The 14643-nt window shown below is 38.9% G+C and overlaps 1 protein-coding gene across 1 annotated transcript in view; it reads right to left on the bottom strand.

The window, feature by feature from the left end:
- The window catches only part of LOC308704147 (NLR family CARD domain-containing protein 3-like), a 37114-nt gene extending 24028 nt beyond the window's left edge, over window positions 1–13086 (bottom strand). The window contains exons 1-5 of the mRNA XM_081388259.1: window positions 12727–13086; window positions 12145–12235; window positions 7540–7653; window positions 6610–6723; window positions 3071–3196 (exon numbers count right to left, since the gene is read on the bottom strand). Coding sequence (XP_081244385.1) covers window positions 3071–3196; window positions 6610–6723; window positions 7540–7653; window positions 12145–12194 — 404 coding nt within the window. The 5' untranslated portion in view covers window positions 12195–12235; window positions 12727–13086. The remainder of the gene's footprint in view (window positions 1–3070; window positions 3197–6609; window positions 6724–7539; window positions 7654–12144; window positions 12236–12726) is intronic.
- Between the last annotated feature and the right edge of the window lie 1557 nt (window positions 13087–14643).

The raw sequence follows: 14643 nt of genomic DNA, 5'->3' as shown, positions 1-14643 counted from the left end.
AATATCTCTGAAGTATATTCCCATTAATATTTACCTTTTTTAGCACACCAGGGTGACTAGGAACATGAAATTGTCCAGTTGTGACTTCTTGTTTCACAGGAGTTTAAATATGAGGAACCACAAAGGCCAAATTCCCTGAATCATCCATCACAATGAGTAAAACCAAAGAAAATAGTTATGATGTGCATCAAAAGATTGTTGAGCATCACAAAATAGAAAGTGGATGTAAGAAAATAGCTAAATAATTGAAAATCCCCATTTTGACCATCAGGGCAATAATTCAGTTATAATCAACTAAAGATGTTACGAATCTGCCAGGAAGAGGACGTGTGTCTATATTGTCTTAATGGACGGTGAGGATGAAAGTTTGAGTGGCCAAAGACTCTTCAAGGATCACAGATGGAGAATTGCAGAGATTAGTTGAGTCTTGTGGGTCAGAAAGCCTATTAAAAAAAAAAAAATCAAACAACCCCTACATCCCCACATGTTGTTTGGGAGGTTTTCAAGAAAAATGCTTCTCGCTCATCCAAACTCCAGCATATTCAGTGGTAAGACACGACTGGAACTTCAAACGGCACAGGGTTCTCTGGTCAGATGAAACAAAAAAAAGAGCTTTTTACAGCAAACACACTAGATGGGTTTGGTGCACACACGGATAAAAAGTACCCCATGTGTACAATTTAATATACCATTGGATCTTATATGTTGTGGGCCTATTTTTCTGCTGGAGGTCCTGGACTTCTTATTCAGATACATGGCATTGTGGATTATATCAAATATCAACAGATAAAAAATCAAAACCTGATGCCTTCTGCTAGAAATCTTATAATGGGCCGTGGTTGGATCTTCCATCAGGACAACGGTCCAAAACAAACATCAAAATCAACACAAAAAATGTGTTAGGGAGCACAAAATGAAGCATCTGCCATGACCGTCCCAGTCCCCTGACCTGAACCATATAGAAAATGAGTGGAGTGAACTGAAGAGAAGAAGCACCAACATGGATCTGGGAATCTGAAGGATCTGGAGATATTCTGTATGGAGGAATGGTCTCTGATCTCTTGTCAGTTGTTCTCCAAACTCACCAGGCATTATAGGAGAAAACTCAAAGCAGTTATCTTGGCAAAAGGAGATTGCAAAAAGGTATTTAATAAAAGGGTATGAATAATTGTGGCCAAAGTGTTTTGGAGAAAAACATTTATTTTATAATGTGATTTCCCCCCCACTTTCAATTCTTTTACTTAAATGAAATGTTAGGATTTTGCCAATTTTTTTAATGAAAGATCAAAAGGATAAACGATGCAGATTTATTTTTTACAGACATTTTTGATCATATTTACCAGGGGTATGATTAATTCTGGGCTCGACTGTATATGCCTTTTAAGATGTTTTGAAGGCCAAAAAATTGGATAACAATAGCTTTAAACCCATGTCACGTAGCTGATTATTTTTCTCTCCTCATCAGCATCACACTCTTTTTCTCTTTGTTTTTCTCTTGCTCTGTCTGTTCTCCTCCTAAAGCTGAGCTTTGACTGATATAGGCTTTCCATTTTTGTCTGTCAGTGAAGAAAGTAAACAAAGGGTCAACTGATAGGTTGATTTATGAATCATTTTCTCAGACGAGTTCATTTACTGAAAGCTACTAGGAAAACCAGGTAGCCTATCTAAGTTTATTAAATTCATTCACAATATGTACAAATTCATAATTGATATTATTCCTAATACAGGGCCGTAGACAGGGCTTTATAATCAAATAGGTGCTAAATTTAAGGTTGTTAGGGGGTTCAAATTTTTTATTTCTCTGATTATGTGCTTTTCAAGACGTTTGAAGGCCAAAAAAAGGATAAGAAATAGCTTTAAAACCCATGTCAGCGGGCAGTAGATTATGTGTCAATACCTGCTCTCACTTTTTATCCATCACTCTTTCTTTTTCTCTCAGTCTCCTTATCTTGCCCTGTCTCTTCCCCTCCTAAAGCTGAACTTCTTTAATTTACTGAAGGCTACAAATTGTATTATATTAATTCTCAACATGTACACATTCATTATTAATCTTGTGCCTAACATGATGAAAACGGCTTTAATGTTTCTTGTCCCCTCACAATGACAGTAAACTAATTATTACATTACATGAGTCACTAGGCCTTATATAGGCCTATTTTCAGTTCAAAATGGCGGAATTAGACAAAAGAATATTCGTTTGTCTGATTATTTTTGTCATTCGTTTTACATTTATGACCTAAAAAAACTGTCAAATGTAAAATGTTTAGTTTAGCTACTTAAATCTTAACTCACACTTGACTGTAAACTGAAGCGTCAGTCCTCTGCTAAAAATTCGCGCTCAGCAGCTTCTGTGAACATAAATCCCGCCTACTTTGATCTGATTGGTCATCTCAAATATTCTGACATTAACGAGCAGTGACAGACCAATGAGGCTCAGATGGACACACACACACACACGTCCTCTGTTTCTGATGTTCGCTCTGGTCAGCACCGCTGCGGATTGAAGATGAAGAACGCGCTGAATCTGATTATAACAAGACTGAAGCGAACACCATTTCAGATAGCCCGTCGGTCAGGCCGGTTATGCATTTTGGTAGCCTTACTGGAAAACACTATAGCCCCGGGACATCAGGTTAGCGATTTTACGAGCCCTGAAAATTAAACAACAACAAAAAAGTCCTGCATTTTACCTAAAAACCAGGATACATGCTTTCATTAAAGTCTTGTGTTTGAATCACAGGCTTGTACACAGTTTTGTTTTTAACTGGTCTGGATAGAAGATTTAACCTTAAATCAGAATGAAGAGGGTAAAGAATCAGACACACTGATATTGATGTAATTGTGTCATTAACTGAGTAACAGACCAACAGCTTTTACAGTGTGTGAATGTATTAACAATACAATACATAGAGCTTTACACAAGAGCACAATGATAATCATTAATAGACTGAAACTTACAGGATTTGAACTATTCGGTTCCAATCTAGATCATTAAACTGCTGTATATTAATACCAATTTTATAAGAATCAAATACTATAAGAATAGCTACAGTATATAGAAGTGATATACCTGAGATCAGGATGTTTGTCTCTACTCTTAAAGTTTTCTGGCGGATTCATAGAGTTGTCACTCTTCATAGACACACAGCTGGACTCTGGTTTTGATCTCTTCTGCTGGACTGAACTGGATTCAAAACTAAGTAAAATAAAAAACATACAGACTTATAAATGTTGTGCACTTTTACTGGAATCTTCTGTCTTAGGAAAGACCAGGGAGTGTTGTAACAATTGCAGTGGCAAACAATTTTACATCACTGAATAAGAGACAAACAGGTATCAATTGTTTTTAACAATTATTTATTCCCTTGCAAAGAAAGGTCAGCAGTCATTACAAAGTGCCTGCAGAGTGTGACAATGAGTGGGGGGTATCCAGTGGCGGCTCCAGAGATTTTCTGTTGCAGGTGCTATGGGGTTGCTCAACACTTGGACACTTGGTCGCATTGGACCACCATAATGAAACGCCATCATGAACAACACCATAATGAAAGTATACACATGCATATATGCCCACATTAACTATACACTGTAAAACCCAACAAGTTAACTCAACTCAAACCGATTGAGGAAACTGATTGCAGCAAACCGTTTAAGTTTAAAAATAAATACATATGAGTATTGTGAACTTATATATATTGAGTCATCAATCGGTTTGAGTTGAGTTAACTTGTTGGGTTTTTCAGTGTACTCGTTCTGTGACTATAAGTAGTATATATATATACTGTATATATATGTAAAAGTATTCAACGCAAGGGATATAGACAGGGACGCAACTAGTGTCAGAGGGGTATGCAGCAACAATTTTGGCAATCATCAATCTGGTGCACTTTGAGAGTTAAAAATTAAAAGCTCCAACCCATATTCAGTGTGCAAATTAAACAAAGAAAAATTCAAACCTCTTTTAGTTACAGTGTCAGTCTACATTACACTACTACATAATAATAGTTATAATATTAATCCCATGATAGTAATAGCCATATATTGTAAAACAAATGCACTGAAAAATAAAGGAAACTTCCATAATTAATTTTGTACTAATTTCTATACTTGAAAGAGTACATTTCTATACTTCACATTAAAGATGTGATTGGGCCAGCCCAGTGTCAATTAAGAAAAGAACCAATGGGCCGCTGAGCTACGTGTTTCATGGGGTGTCAGAAAAAAAAACTAACGCTGACTTTTTTTAACCAATGCATTACACCGGCACTAACCCATGCGCCACCAATTAAGCAAAACAAAACGAATGGGCCGCCGATGTACGAGCTTTATGGTCCGTTAAGACAAAAAAAAAAAAAAGTATGAGATGTATCGGCCCAAAAAGCACGTCGGCCCACCGGGAATCTCCCGGTAGTCCCGATGGCAAGTAGCCTACATGCCTGGACGTCACACTTTAAATCCTACCTGTTGCCTTTCACCATCCACTTATTTACAGTAGCTGCTGTCGCATCAATTGACATGCCATCTCCTTTTCCTCTTTCTTTTTCTATTTTTAGTCCCCGACAGCTTTTTTGCTTTATCCATCTTTTTCGACGACAACTCACTAACGTTACTCTTCCTGCTCGCTCAGCGCTCACGGCGACCGTGCCCGCCCGCGCGCGTCCGCTCGCGATTTTTAAATTATTATTTAATTCCTATTTTTAACAACATGAAAAAAACTATTCAAATATGACAATAAAATATAAAAAAATTACAGACATTTCTTGGGGGTGCTGGGCAGGTGCTATGGCTATTATAGGGGGAGCTACAGCACCACCTAGCTCCCCCCTGGCGCCGCCACTGGGGGTATCCTTTATTCTTTATAGTTGTTCCTCCCCCAAGGTTGTTTTCTCTATGCTACATCAAGACACATCCCAGCCACAACTAACATATTGTTTAGATTTGTCTATCTTATTTAATCATATTACACCCTTGAATGGAGACTCTCTGTCTCGGTCATACATTCAGTCACATTAACTTTTGTCCAGTCATATACAAGGACATACACATGCGTATATTCATAAGGGTATGCATCAACACTACATTTATCTGATTATCATCATATTTTTAAGATTCTACGAATATAAGAAAATGCAAACATATAGAACATATTACATTTCTTCCACACATTTTTGCTTTAACATCTGTATTTTAGTGGTGTTTTACACTGTTTCAAACTTTGATTACAATTATTTTGAGAAATTAACTCACTGTTTTGCAAAATGTTTAGCATGATTAAAAAAATGTATTAAAGCGACCGATAATATTAGGAATTATGAATTCAAAACAAACAAATTGAAAACAACTATAGAATTATAGAATGATTAAACTCAGGTGAACATAAACCACGATCACATGACTCTTCTCAAAGGCACAATGGAGGACGAAGGCTCAACCGACTAAAGAGACCAATGTTTAGCTGAGCTTTAAAGATAAACCACCTTACTAAACTCCAGTAACGGTACTCTTGCTGTAAAACAGCACTGTTCTGATCAGACACTGTGAAGCTTTCAACAAATCTGAACCAGCGGTTAGAAAAATCCACTAAATGTTACACCTACTCCACTATATAAAGGTGGAAAAAATCTCAGCTTACACTTACTTGATGTCATTGCTAATATTAAGGCCCGTTCACACCAAGAACAATAACTATAAAGATAACTATAATCTAATCCACACCAACGAACGATAACGGTCTTTTCACTCTAAGCACTCGCGCTGCAGTTTCAAAGTAGCGAAAATGGATGACCAGCTTCTGCTTTACGTTACACAAAGACTGAAAAAGAAAAACAGGCGCTTTTGGGTACACTATATCCTTAAAAGACGAGAGGAGTCCGTCGTCTTTTGAAGACAAATTTTATTCATACTTTGGAATGAATCAATATCAGTTTGCTGCATTTACACGTCTTTTACAAGCAGATGTCCTCAGCATGCTACGCTCCGAGCGCATCTAGTGAATCTAGCTAGTCTAGTGCAGACTAATCTAACAGATAATTTAGCTGACAAAGTCAATAGTGGAATAAAAACAACGACTAGTCAACACCTTTATATAATTTATATTTATATTTATATATACAGTATATATATATATATATATATATATATATATATATATACACAAAACGCCTTTTCACTGAAATTTCAAAGGAAGCAATACAATGTTGTCGAAACTAGATACCTGAGGTAATTTTGTCACACTATTTGCTGCTAGCCTGCATAATGATCTCATCGTTAATACTTCTCGCCATTTATTCCAAGGGTACGACCGATTGCTTTCCATATATCCATTTATTTACGTATCCTCGAAAAGGGGCTTGACTTGTCAAACAGTGGTGGATTTTTCTGTACCTCGGCGATTAACTTCTCCACAATGTTGTCAGTCATTTTAAATGCGCAAGCCCTTTATATTAGAATGGATTCTGATTGGCAAGAGCACAATGATAATCATTAATAGACTGAAACTTATAGTATTTGAACTTAGAATTATTCGGTTCCAATCTAGATCATTAAACTGCTGTATATTAATAACAATTTTATGAAAATCAAATACTATAAGAATAACTAGACGTGATATACCTGAGATCAGGCCGTTTGTCTCCACTCTTAAACTTTATTGGCTGATCCATAGAGTTATTACTCTTCATAGACACACAGCTGGACTCTGGTTTTGAGCTCTTCTGCTGGACTGAACTGGAACAGAGAACAGATTCAGTTTAATCCTTCACATTACTGTGTTCATTTATGAGAGGAACCATATTAACATAAACATTCATTGCACACCAGGAGTGGTTCACAGCCGAGGAGACCGACGTTCTCGTCAGGGCCGTAAAACACAGAGAAGTGACATTGGGGATGGAGAAACACACCCAAATTAGCTTCGCTTAAACAGGCGTATAATAATTTGGGTAAATGTGTAAGCAACAATGATTTCCCTCGTGTGTTAATATTTTTCCTTGTAATAATGTATGGTTTGCAAAAATGAGAACTGTTGCGTCTGTGTGTAGATGAGAGAAGCAAAGTGTATGTGTGTTGTGCACACGCTACATACATTGATTATGGCCAAGCATGCACCCTTAAAATAGCATCTGAATAACATGCGCACTGACTTTAGACTAGGTTTTTTCTGGTCTGTGGCAGAATTGTTTTCTAAACCTGCAAAATAGCACCTGGGAACGTTTGCGCTGGAGCACGCCTCCTCTTTGCGCTGCACCACCCCAGAGAGTGCAAGATCATTCCCTAATTTACAGACGTGCGTCTGTGGAGGGAAAAGTCAGCTGTGCGTGGGTGCAAAATAGGAATGATACAGTGTACAAAGTCAATTGTGCTGGGTGCAAGATAGGGGCCATAATGTTGCATTATTCTCATGAAGCCTGAAAATAAAACATGAAGGAAAATATTTAACAGTGACTGACTGACTGAGAAAAATTATGATTCTAATTCAAAAGTGTCATATAACTTTTGTCATATAACTCAAATATATACACATCTTTTATAGAAATGATATACCTGAGATCAGGCCGTTTGTCTCCACTCTTAAACTTTATTGGCGGATCCATAGAGCAGTTACTCTTCATAGACACACAGCTGGACTCTGGGTTTGAGCTCTTCTGCTGGACTGAACTGGAACAGAGAACATATTCAGTTTAATCCTTCAGATTACTGTGACTACATTTATCCTGCATCAAAAAGTACTTTGAGGAAACAATTATCTTTTTAATTAAAGGGGTGGTAAAACACGATTTCACTTTTCTAACTTTAGTTAGTGTGTAATGTTGCTGTTTGAGCATAAACAACATCTGCAAGATACAACGTTCAAAGTTTAAAGCAAATGGAGATATTTGCATTTAAAGAAATCAATTTCTAAGAACTACAGAAAATGGCTGATAAGGACTACACGACATTCCTGTGGGCTTGCTGACATCACTAAGCCCAATATTTACATAAACCCCTCTTCTGGCAACACAAAGGGGGCGAGGCCATTTTATGTTGTTTTGGAGAAGAGCTGTTGTGGTAGTAGAGTGTCGTTGCCGCTATGCCGTCGAAACGCTGTTATTTTCACCCAGATTGCAGGTCCACTTTGTTCAGTCTTCCTAAGGACAGTTACAATTTATTTTTAACTCGGTCCCTCATAATTATAATCAAAATGTCGCTCTCTGTGCTGCACATTTTCCGGAGGAAAGCTTCCTCAATCTACACGAGTTCAATGCAGGATTTGCACAACGGCTTGTCCTGAAAGATCGAGCAGTTCCAACTTTAAAAACAGAAGCTGTTGTTTACGAGCCACAACCTGTAAGTATGATTTTTTCGTTGATGTGTTTTCCTGTAATAGTTCGTATTGTTAATTGTACGTTGTAGCGAGGAAGTAAACGAAGGAGAACGCTGTTCGTCTCCACAAACCAGTTTGTTAAATGCTAATTCATACTTATCCGACAAACACATACAAACTTGTGTTTATTATCACCAGCGCAGCGAACTTGGAATGTTCGTGGTTGTTGTCGTTTATGTGATCACAGGGGCGGCCTTAAGCATCTGGGGGCCCGTTTCAATAACTAATATGGGGCCCTGCCCACATAAAATGTAAACATGAGCAGAAAAAGCAAGGATTCTTGTTGGCTTGCATCATATTTTATTACGCGCACTTTCAGCTTCATGAACAGGCACCACTGGCATATGTACGTTTCATTTCCTATTCAAATTATTTCCCTGCTCAAAAAAACAACAACGTTTTAACCTTCCGGAAAAAAGGCAAAGTATAAACACATAAACTACCGGTATTTATTTACTTCAGATCACCGTTCGCGGGGGCGGTAAACGTCGCCATGGTAACCGCGGCGCGACTCAAGTTCGACCAATCAGATACGTCAGTGTTTTGCTTAGAATTATGGGTAGTGTAGTATTTCTCCAGAAGATCGCAAATAACAAGGTTGATTTTTATACTTTGTGGCTTTTATAGGAGCAGAAACTTTCGTTTCACAACCTCGTAGCTCGTGGTCAATCTAACTTGGATGGTTTAGGGGTCTCCAACATTTTTTAGCTACTTTTTAAAAATGAAAGTGGCCGAGAGCTATATGCAATAATTAAATCTCTTAAATAATGTCTCATAACTCTCATATTAACAACTATGCTAACTGTTTTAGACCTAAACGAGTTATTGTAGGCCTATATATGTCACCCTTAATTGACATAAAAAAATATTATACTGTAAAAACACATAATTATTGTTGATTTTATAGTGCATCACAGAGCCATAGAGAGAAAGAGTTGCGACACTCTTTGATGTCGCCGCTATGGCTGTCACGTGGTTCATGTAAGCCCCAATAGTTCTAAAACATACGCTGGCTGTCATGCTCTTCTATGGGACAGACAGCAGCGATTGCATTATTGAACGGTAAATATAAAATAAAACACACACCCAAGTACTTTTTTCAGCTGTTATTGCATTATTGCATTTTGTTAGTCAGTTTTGCATTTGGAGATAAGTTTTAGGCTATATTTTTGGAGGAAAAAAGCTCAGTGTTCATGTTCGCATGGGTAGTAGCACTGGCTTTAGCGGCTCTAACTTAACTTTTCCATATCATTCATCTGATGATGGACGTCTCATGGTATTTATTTTAGCACAACTGGGCTGTATTAGGCTATTGATTCCCGTGATTTTGCTTATAAATTTTGATTCAGCCATTAGCCTACCTTCGTGATCACGCAAAGAGGTCTGCCGTGGCGGTCCGTTCAGAGTTCGCTTAAATATTTTTTATTAAACAATGACAGACAACAAAAATGTGTGCTTGTGTGGGTGTGTGTGAACAAGAAAAACAAAAACCAGGGGCAGGTGATCCACAGGACTGGTGATCCCATAACAATCCTAGAGGTCCAGCATTGTTCTCACAAGCCTCACTCAAGACAATAAAACATAATGAAAAGTTAGTATATCCCAAAAAATTTAATTAAATAAAAGTTGCTATAAAGGTGGTAGTGATTCATTACCGAACTCTTACTGTCACAGCTGACGAAGTCGCACTAGCTAGCAGGCAGTGCTTGAAAATTGGTTGAAACAACCAACATAAAATATAAATAATTACGCTGAATATACAAATGAAGACCAGTATAAGCATCGCAAAGGGCCTCTGATACAACATAGACAGTTGACAAATCAAAAGAGGTCGATATTTCAGCAACTTAACTCTAGAACAACTCGACGCGCAGCAATGTAAGTGAATGGTGTCCAATGCCAAAATGACAGTGTTTAGAACTATTCCGATCTTCAAATCCCGGAAGTAGGCGGTTAAAAGCGCCGCCATTATTTACAACGGAGGTCTATGGGAGTGTCGCAACTCTTTCTCTCTATGGCTCTGGTGCATCATAACTAGAGATGAAATGGTATGAAAATGTAATTTCATGATTATAGTGAGCAAAATGAGCATGGTTATCACATAATCCTGTTCAAAAAGTACTAATACTACACAATAAAATCAATTCACCAAGTTTTATGTCGAAAACCAGCAAATAACAAATAAACTTACCATCAATATGCACTTTTTGTTTAGGCTACATAAACATTAAAATAGTAACATTAAAAATGATGTCCACATTTGAAAGGAGTGTCTTGCAACATGTTATCTACTAACATGGAGGCTACAAGTTCAAATAAAGTTTTGACAAAAAAGTTTTTATAAAAAGATAAACCTCGCATATTTCAGCCTTTAAATCATTTTTATAAAAAGAATGATTCAAAAAAGACAAAATACATTTACAATGCACATTAGCTTATCTTTTATTATTAATAGTAAAATTCGGTCCGATTTTCCCGTGGCGTCTGTCGTTGCTATAGCCTACCATGCGCTCTCCACAACGACAGAGAAGTTTTAATAGCTAATGGATTTCCACTACCGATAAACGCTTGCGTAGCTCTGCTAGAAGATTTATTTACGGAGAATAAAAAAACACCCGTAGTTTGGGTGCACCCCCATCCTTCATATTGACTCGTTGCTCCTGGAAAAAAATGAGCGCGTCGCTTCAATTATTTGAAATAACGAACTTGAGCGCGCAAAAGACGCGATATGTGAACGGCCCTTGGCGAGCTACCTCCAATCAGGCCACGAGCTACTCTCGCGAGTGACGTGTTGGAGACCACTTTAGACATTATGTCTGAAAATAAATATCCTAGGGAGAAAATGAATGGGATTTTCCTGTTCTGTTGGGGGCCCCCTTGGAGGGCGGGGCCCGTTTCAATTGAAACGGGTGAAACATAGGTAAGGCCGCCTCTGTGTGATCACTGTAAATTATTCTTTGATTATAGCTTTTGTGTATTGTTTATCTGCAGGCATGCTAAACATGGTTTGTGTTTGATTTTGCTACTGTTGTAAAGCCAATGTTTAGTGTTCGTATTGGGTTAATAGTTCTGGCGACAGATATTTAGCTACAATCGTTCTAAATATACAAAAGTAACAGTGTCATATATAACGATCACAATAGATCTGCAGTCTTAAAAAAAACATACCTTTCTGAAACGTCCTAACAGCCGTTCTTGAACAGGTTCTGCTCGATCCTCTCCACTAACATTCTCTGGGTCTGATTCGGGCTCAAACTGGTATGGCAATATTAAGGCCGTTGTTTACTGAAGCACAAACTACCGGTAAGTGTAAGGGGCGTTTCTGAACAATGTGAACTTGGCGGTTAGCGAATCACAACACACTGGGCCAGCTAACCAATCTGAGCCCATTACGTATTTTTGAGGGCGGGGCTTCATAGAAGCCGGAATCCATCCGACTGTTTTTACAAGGAGGGACAGAGCAGTGTAGAATAATGGTTAAATATGTGAAAAATAATGCGAATTTTTAAAAACGAAGCATGAACACATGTTACAGTGAACCTCACAAACACATTCAAGCCTTCGAAAAAAGGTGTTTTACCACCCCTTTAATATTTCATGTTAGTTTCAAGACAAAAATAGGCAAAAAACATATTTTTTCTGTAAACTTTCTTTGATATGTGTGTGTGTGTGTGTGTGTGTGTGTGTGTGTGTGTGTGTGTGTGTGTGTGTAGGGGTAATGTTACATTTTTGTAACAGCCTTTCACGCAGAAACAACTTTTTCTGTGATGTAATGTCGAAAGTACCTGCATCCTGGAGAAATATCTCCATCTCTGGATCCTTGTGAATCAGCCATGATGAAGCTGCAGGAGAATCTGTTGAGTTTGATCTCCTCCACTGACAGTGAATGAAGAAACATTCAGACACTAAATTAAATTATTAAATTAAACAACATTCATAATAAAGCACATACCTGGAGTGTGGGTGAAAAGGATAATGTGACTGCGTTAACTCAAGCTCATTGGGCCTTTTCACACACAAACAAGTCGACCGTTGGATTTATAATTTTATGAAAAATAACTGACACCGAGAAACGCTGATTGAACATGTTCGGGTGAAAAAGAAAACAAACCCTGACCCACATCGACACACACTGATCCGATAAATAAATCAAAAACAACAAACGTGTTTGTTGACGTTTGTCTGTGAGGTGTGAATTGGCCTATAGGCTACATGTTTACACATAAAATGTTAAACTTCTGGAGAATCACAAACATCACCAAACACAAAAGAAACACTGAAGTGAAAGATTTCATATCAAACAATCACGTAAAATATCCTCCAGAGATTCATATTTTAATATTAGAAAGTCACACATGAACACTCACCTTGATCAAACTTTTACAAGATACAGGATCTCAAATCCTCCAGCTTTAACATCATAAAACTACACGTAAATTCCTTCTTAAACGTTGATAAACACTTGCTCTGTTTTTTACGTATCGTATTTCGCATTTTTCCTGCTTAAAATGGCGACAGGAGAACTTACTTTCACTTTAGGTATACAGATGTGTGACACGAGAGAGAGAGAGAGAGAGAGACGCACGTTCACGAGAGCACCACAGGGTTTTTCCGCAAACAAAGCACTTTTTCAGGGTACTATACGGTTATCCGGACCACACCTGACCACACGTGACCACTACAGCTCTTCGTTTGTCGTAACCCCAGTTACGGGTAGGTTTAGGGACGGGGTTGGGGTGTGGTCCGGATAACCGTATAGAGCTGGTAAGTCCCGCCCCTTCCGCTAACCCCACTGGACCTCTAGGTTGAAAAATCGTCAATGCAAGTGAATGGGAGAAAATAATTATTGTCTGGTCCCGTTTGAATTGTGCCATGAATGTGAACATATGTTGTCTGAATTTTTTATATAATTTTTCGTGTAAAGAATGCTACAATTTAGCGGGTAGAAGTTTGATACTGTTAGACTGTGTGAGAGCACTTCTGTGGACTACAACTCTTCGCTGCTTTCGACGCGTTTGAAACGTCAACACCACTCGCACACGGACACTAGCTCACGGATCCCGCTAAACATGGCTGTGTCCCACCGCCTTCTTTCAGGGAGAGGACAAAATCGTTGAAGTTGGCGAAAACCACGGGTAAGTCAACTTTATGGGGTGACGTCACATAGGCGACATGTAGTCTTTCTCGTTATGCCTTTTCCACAACTGCTAGCCGAAGAATCATACCATATACTGTCAAACTTGTAACGTGAAAAATTATATAAAAAATTCACAGACATGTAAAAATACTGTATTGTAAACTTTGTAACAGTTTAATGGTTGGTTTAATTTAATTAATTCGCGCGCCTATTGACTGCTCTGCGGCAACTGCTGCAACCTATCAGTGCGTCTGACGTGACGTCAACGCCAATGAGAGGCTCGCCTCGCGCTGTCGTCATGCCCCGCCAAAAGGGGTGTGGCTTCAGCCTATAAAAACCCCTCGCCCAGGTTGCACAAGTGATTTCAGTCGACTGGAAGCGAAACCAAAGTGCAGCACAAGCACGGCAGGCTACGCAACACTCGTTCCCTCTCTAGAGAGAACCGAGGTTATGTTAGTAACCGAGTGTCGTTCTCTTACGAGAGTACTCTTGTGTTGCGTAAGTTTAGCTTACGCTATGGGAACCCTATGTAAAGCGCCGTGCGTGCTGAGTTTCCAACACTTATGTCCCAAGGGCAGTAGCCCGGGGCTCATGTATAAGTGAAGTGATCGCAATGGCAGAACAGGGCGGGACGACTCGGTGTTATGAGATGAGGTGCATACACATATATATATGCAGTTAAGGCAGTATGACCACCTTAAACTGCATAAGCCCACAGGACGTTGCAGCATATCAACAGTCTAATCAAACTGAGTTGGGTAGACAATGTTAATATAGCATAATCAGACTGAGAACAGTCTGGCCTGTAAGGCGGGTACTTCCAGGTTATAAAACCTTACAAATGTAGACAGCGAGGCCTAGCCTGCTGCCATACAAATGTCATGAAGTGAGACCCCACTTGTCCATGCCCACGACGAGGCCATACCTCTAGTCGAGTGGGCCCTAATCCCCAAGGGGCAATCCAGGTCCTTGGACACATAAGCTGACGCAATAGCGTCTACTATCCATCTGGACAGGGTCTGTTTCGAGATGGTTAACCCTTTGACGCGGCCACCGAACGAAACGAAAAGCTGCTCCGTTTGCCTAAAGGCAGCAGAGCGCTCCACATAAATCCTTAAAGCCCTTACTGGGCAAAGGAAGTTAACCC

Source organism: Scardinius erythrophthalmus (genome assembly GCF_964197995.2).
Source record: "Scardinius erythrophthalmus genome assembly, chromosome: 16".
NCBI classification, from domain to species: Eukaryota; Metazoa; Chordata; class Actinopteri; order Cypriniformes; family Leuciscidae; genus Scardinius; species Scardinius erythrophthalmus.
Note: the sequence above shows the minus strand (reverse complement) of the source record. Positions and strands in the feature narration are given on the sequence as shown.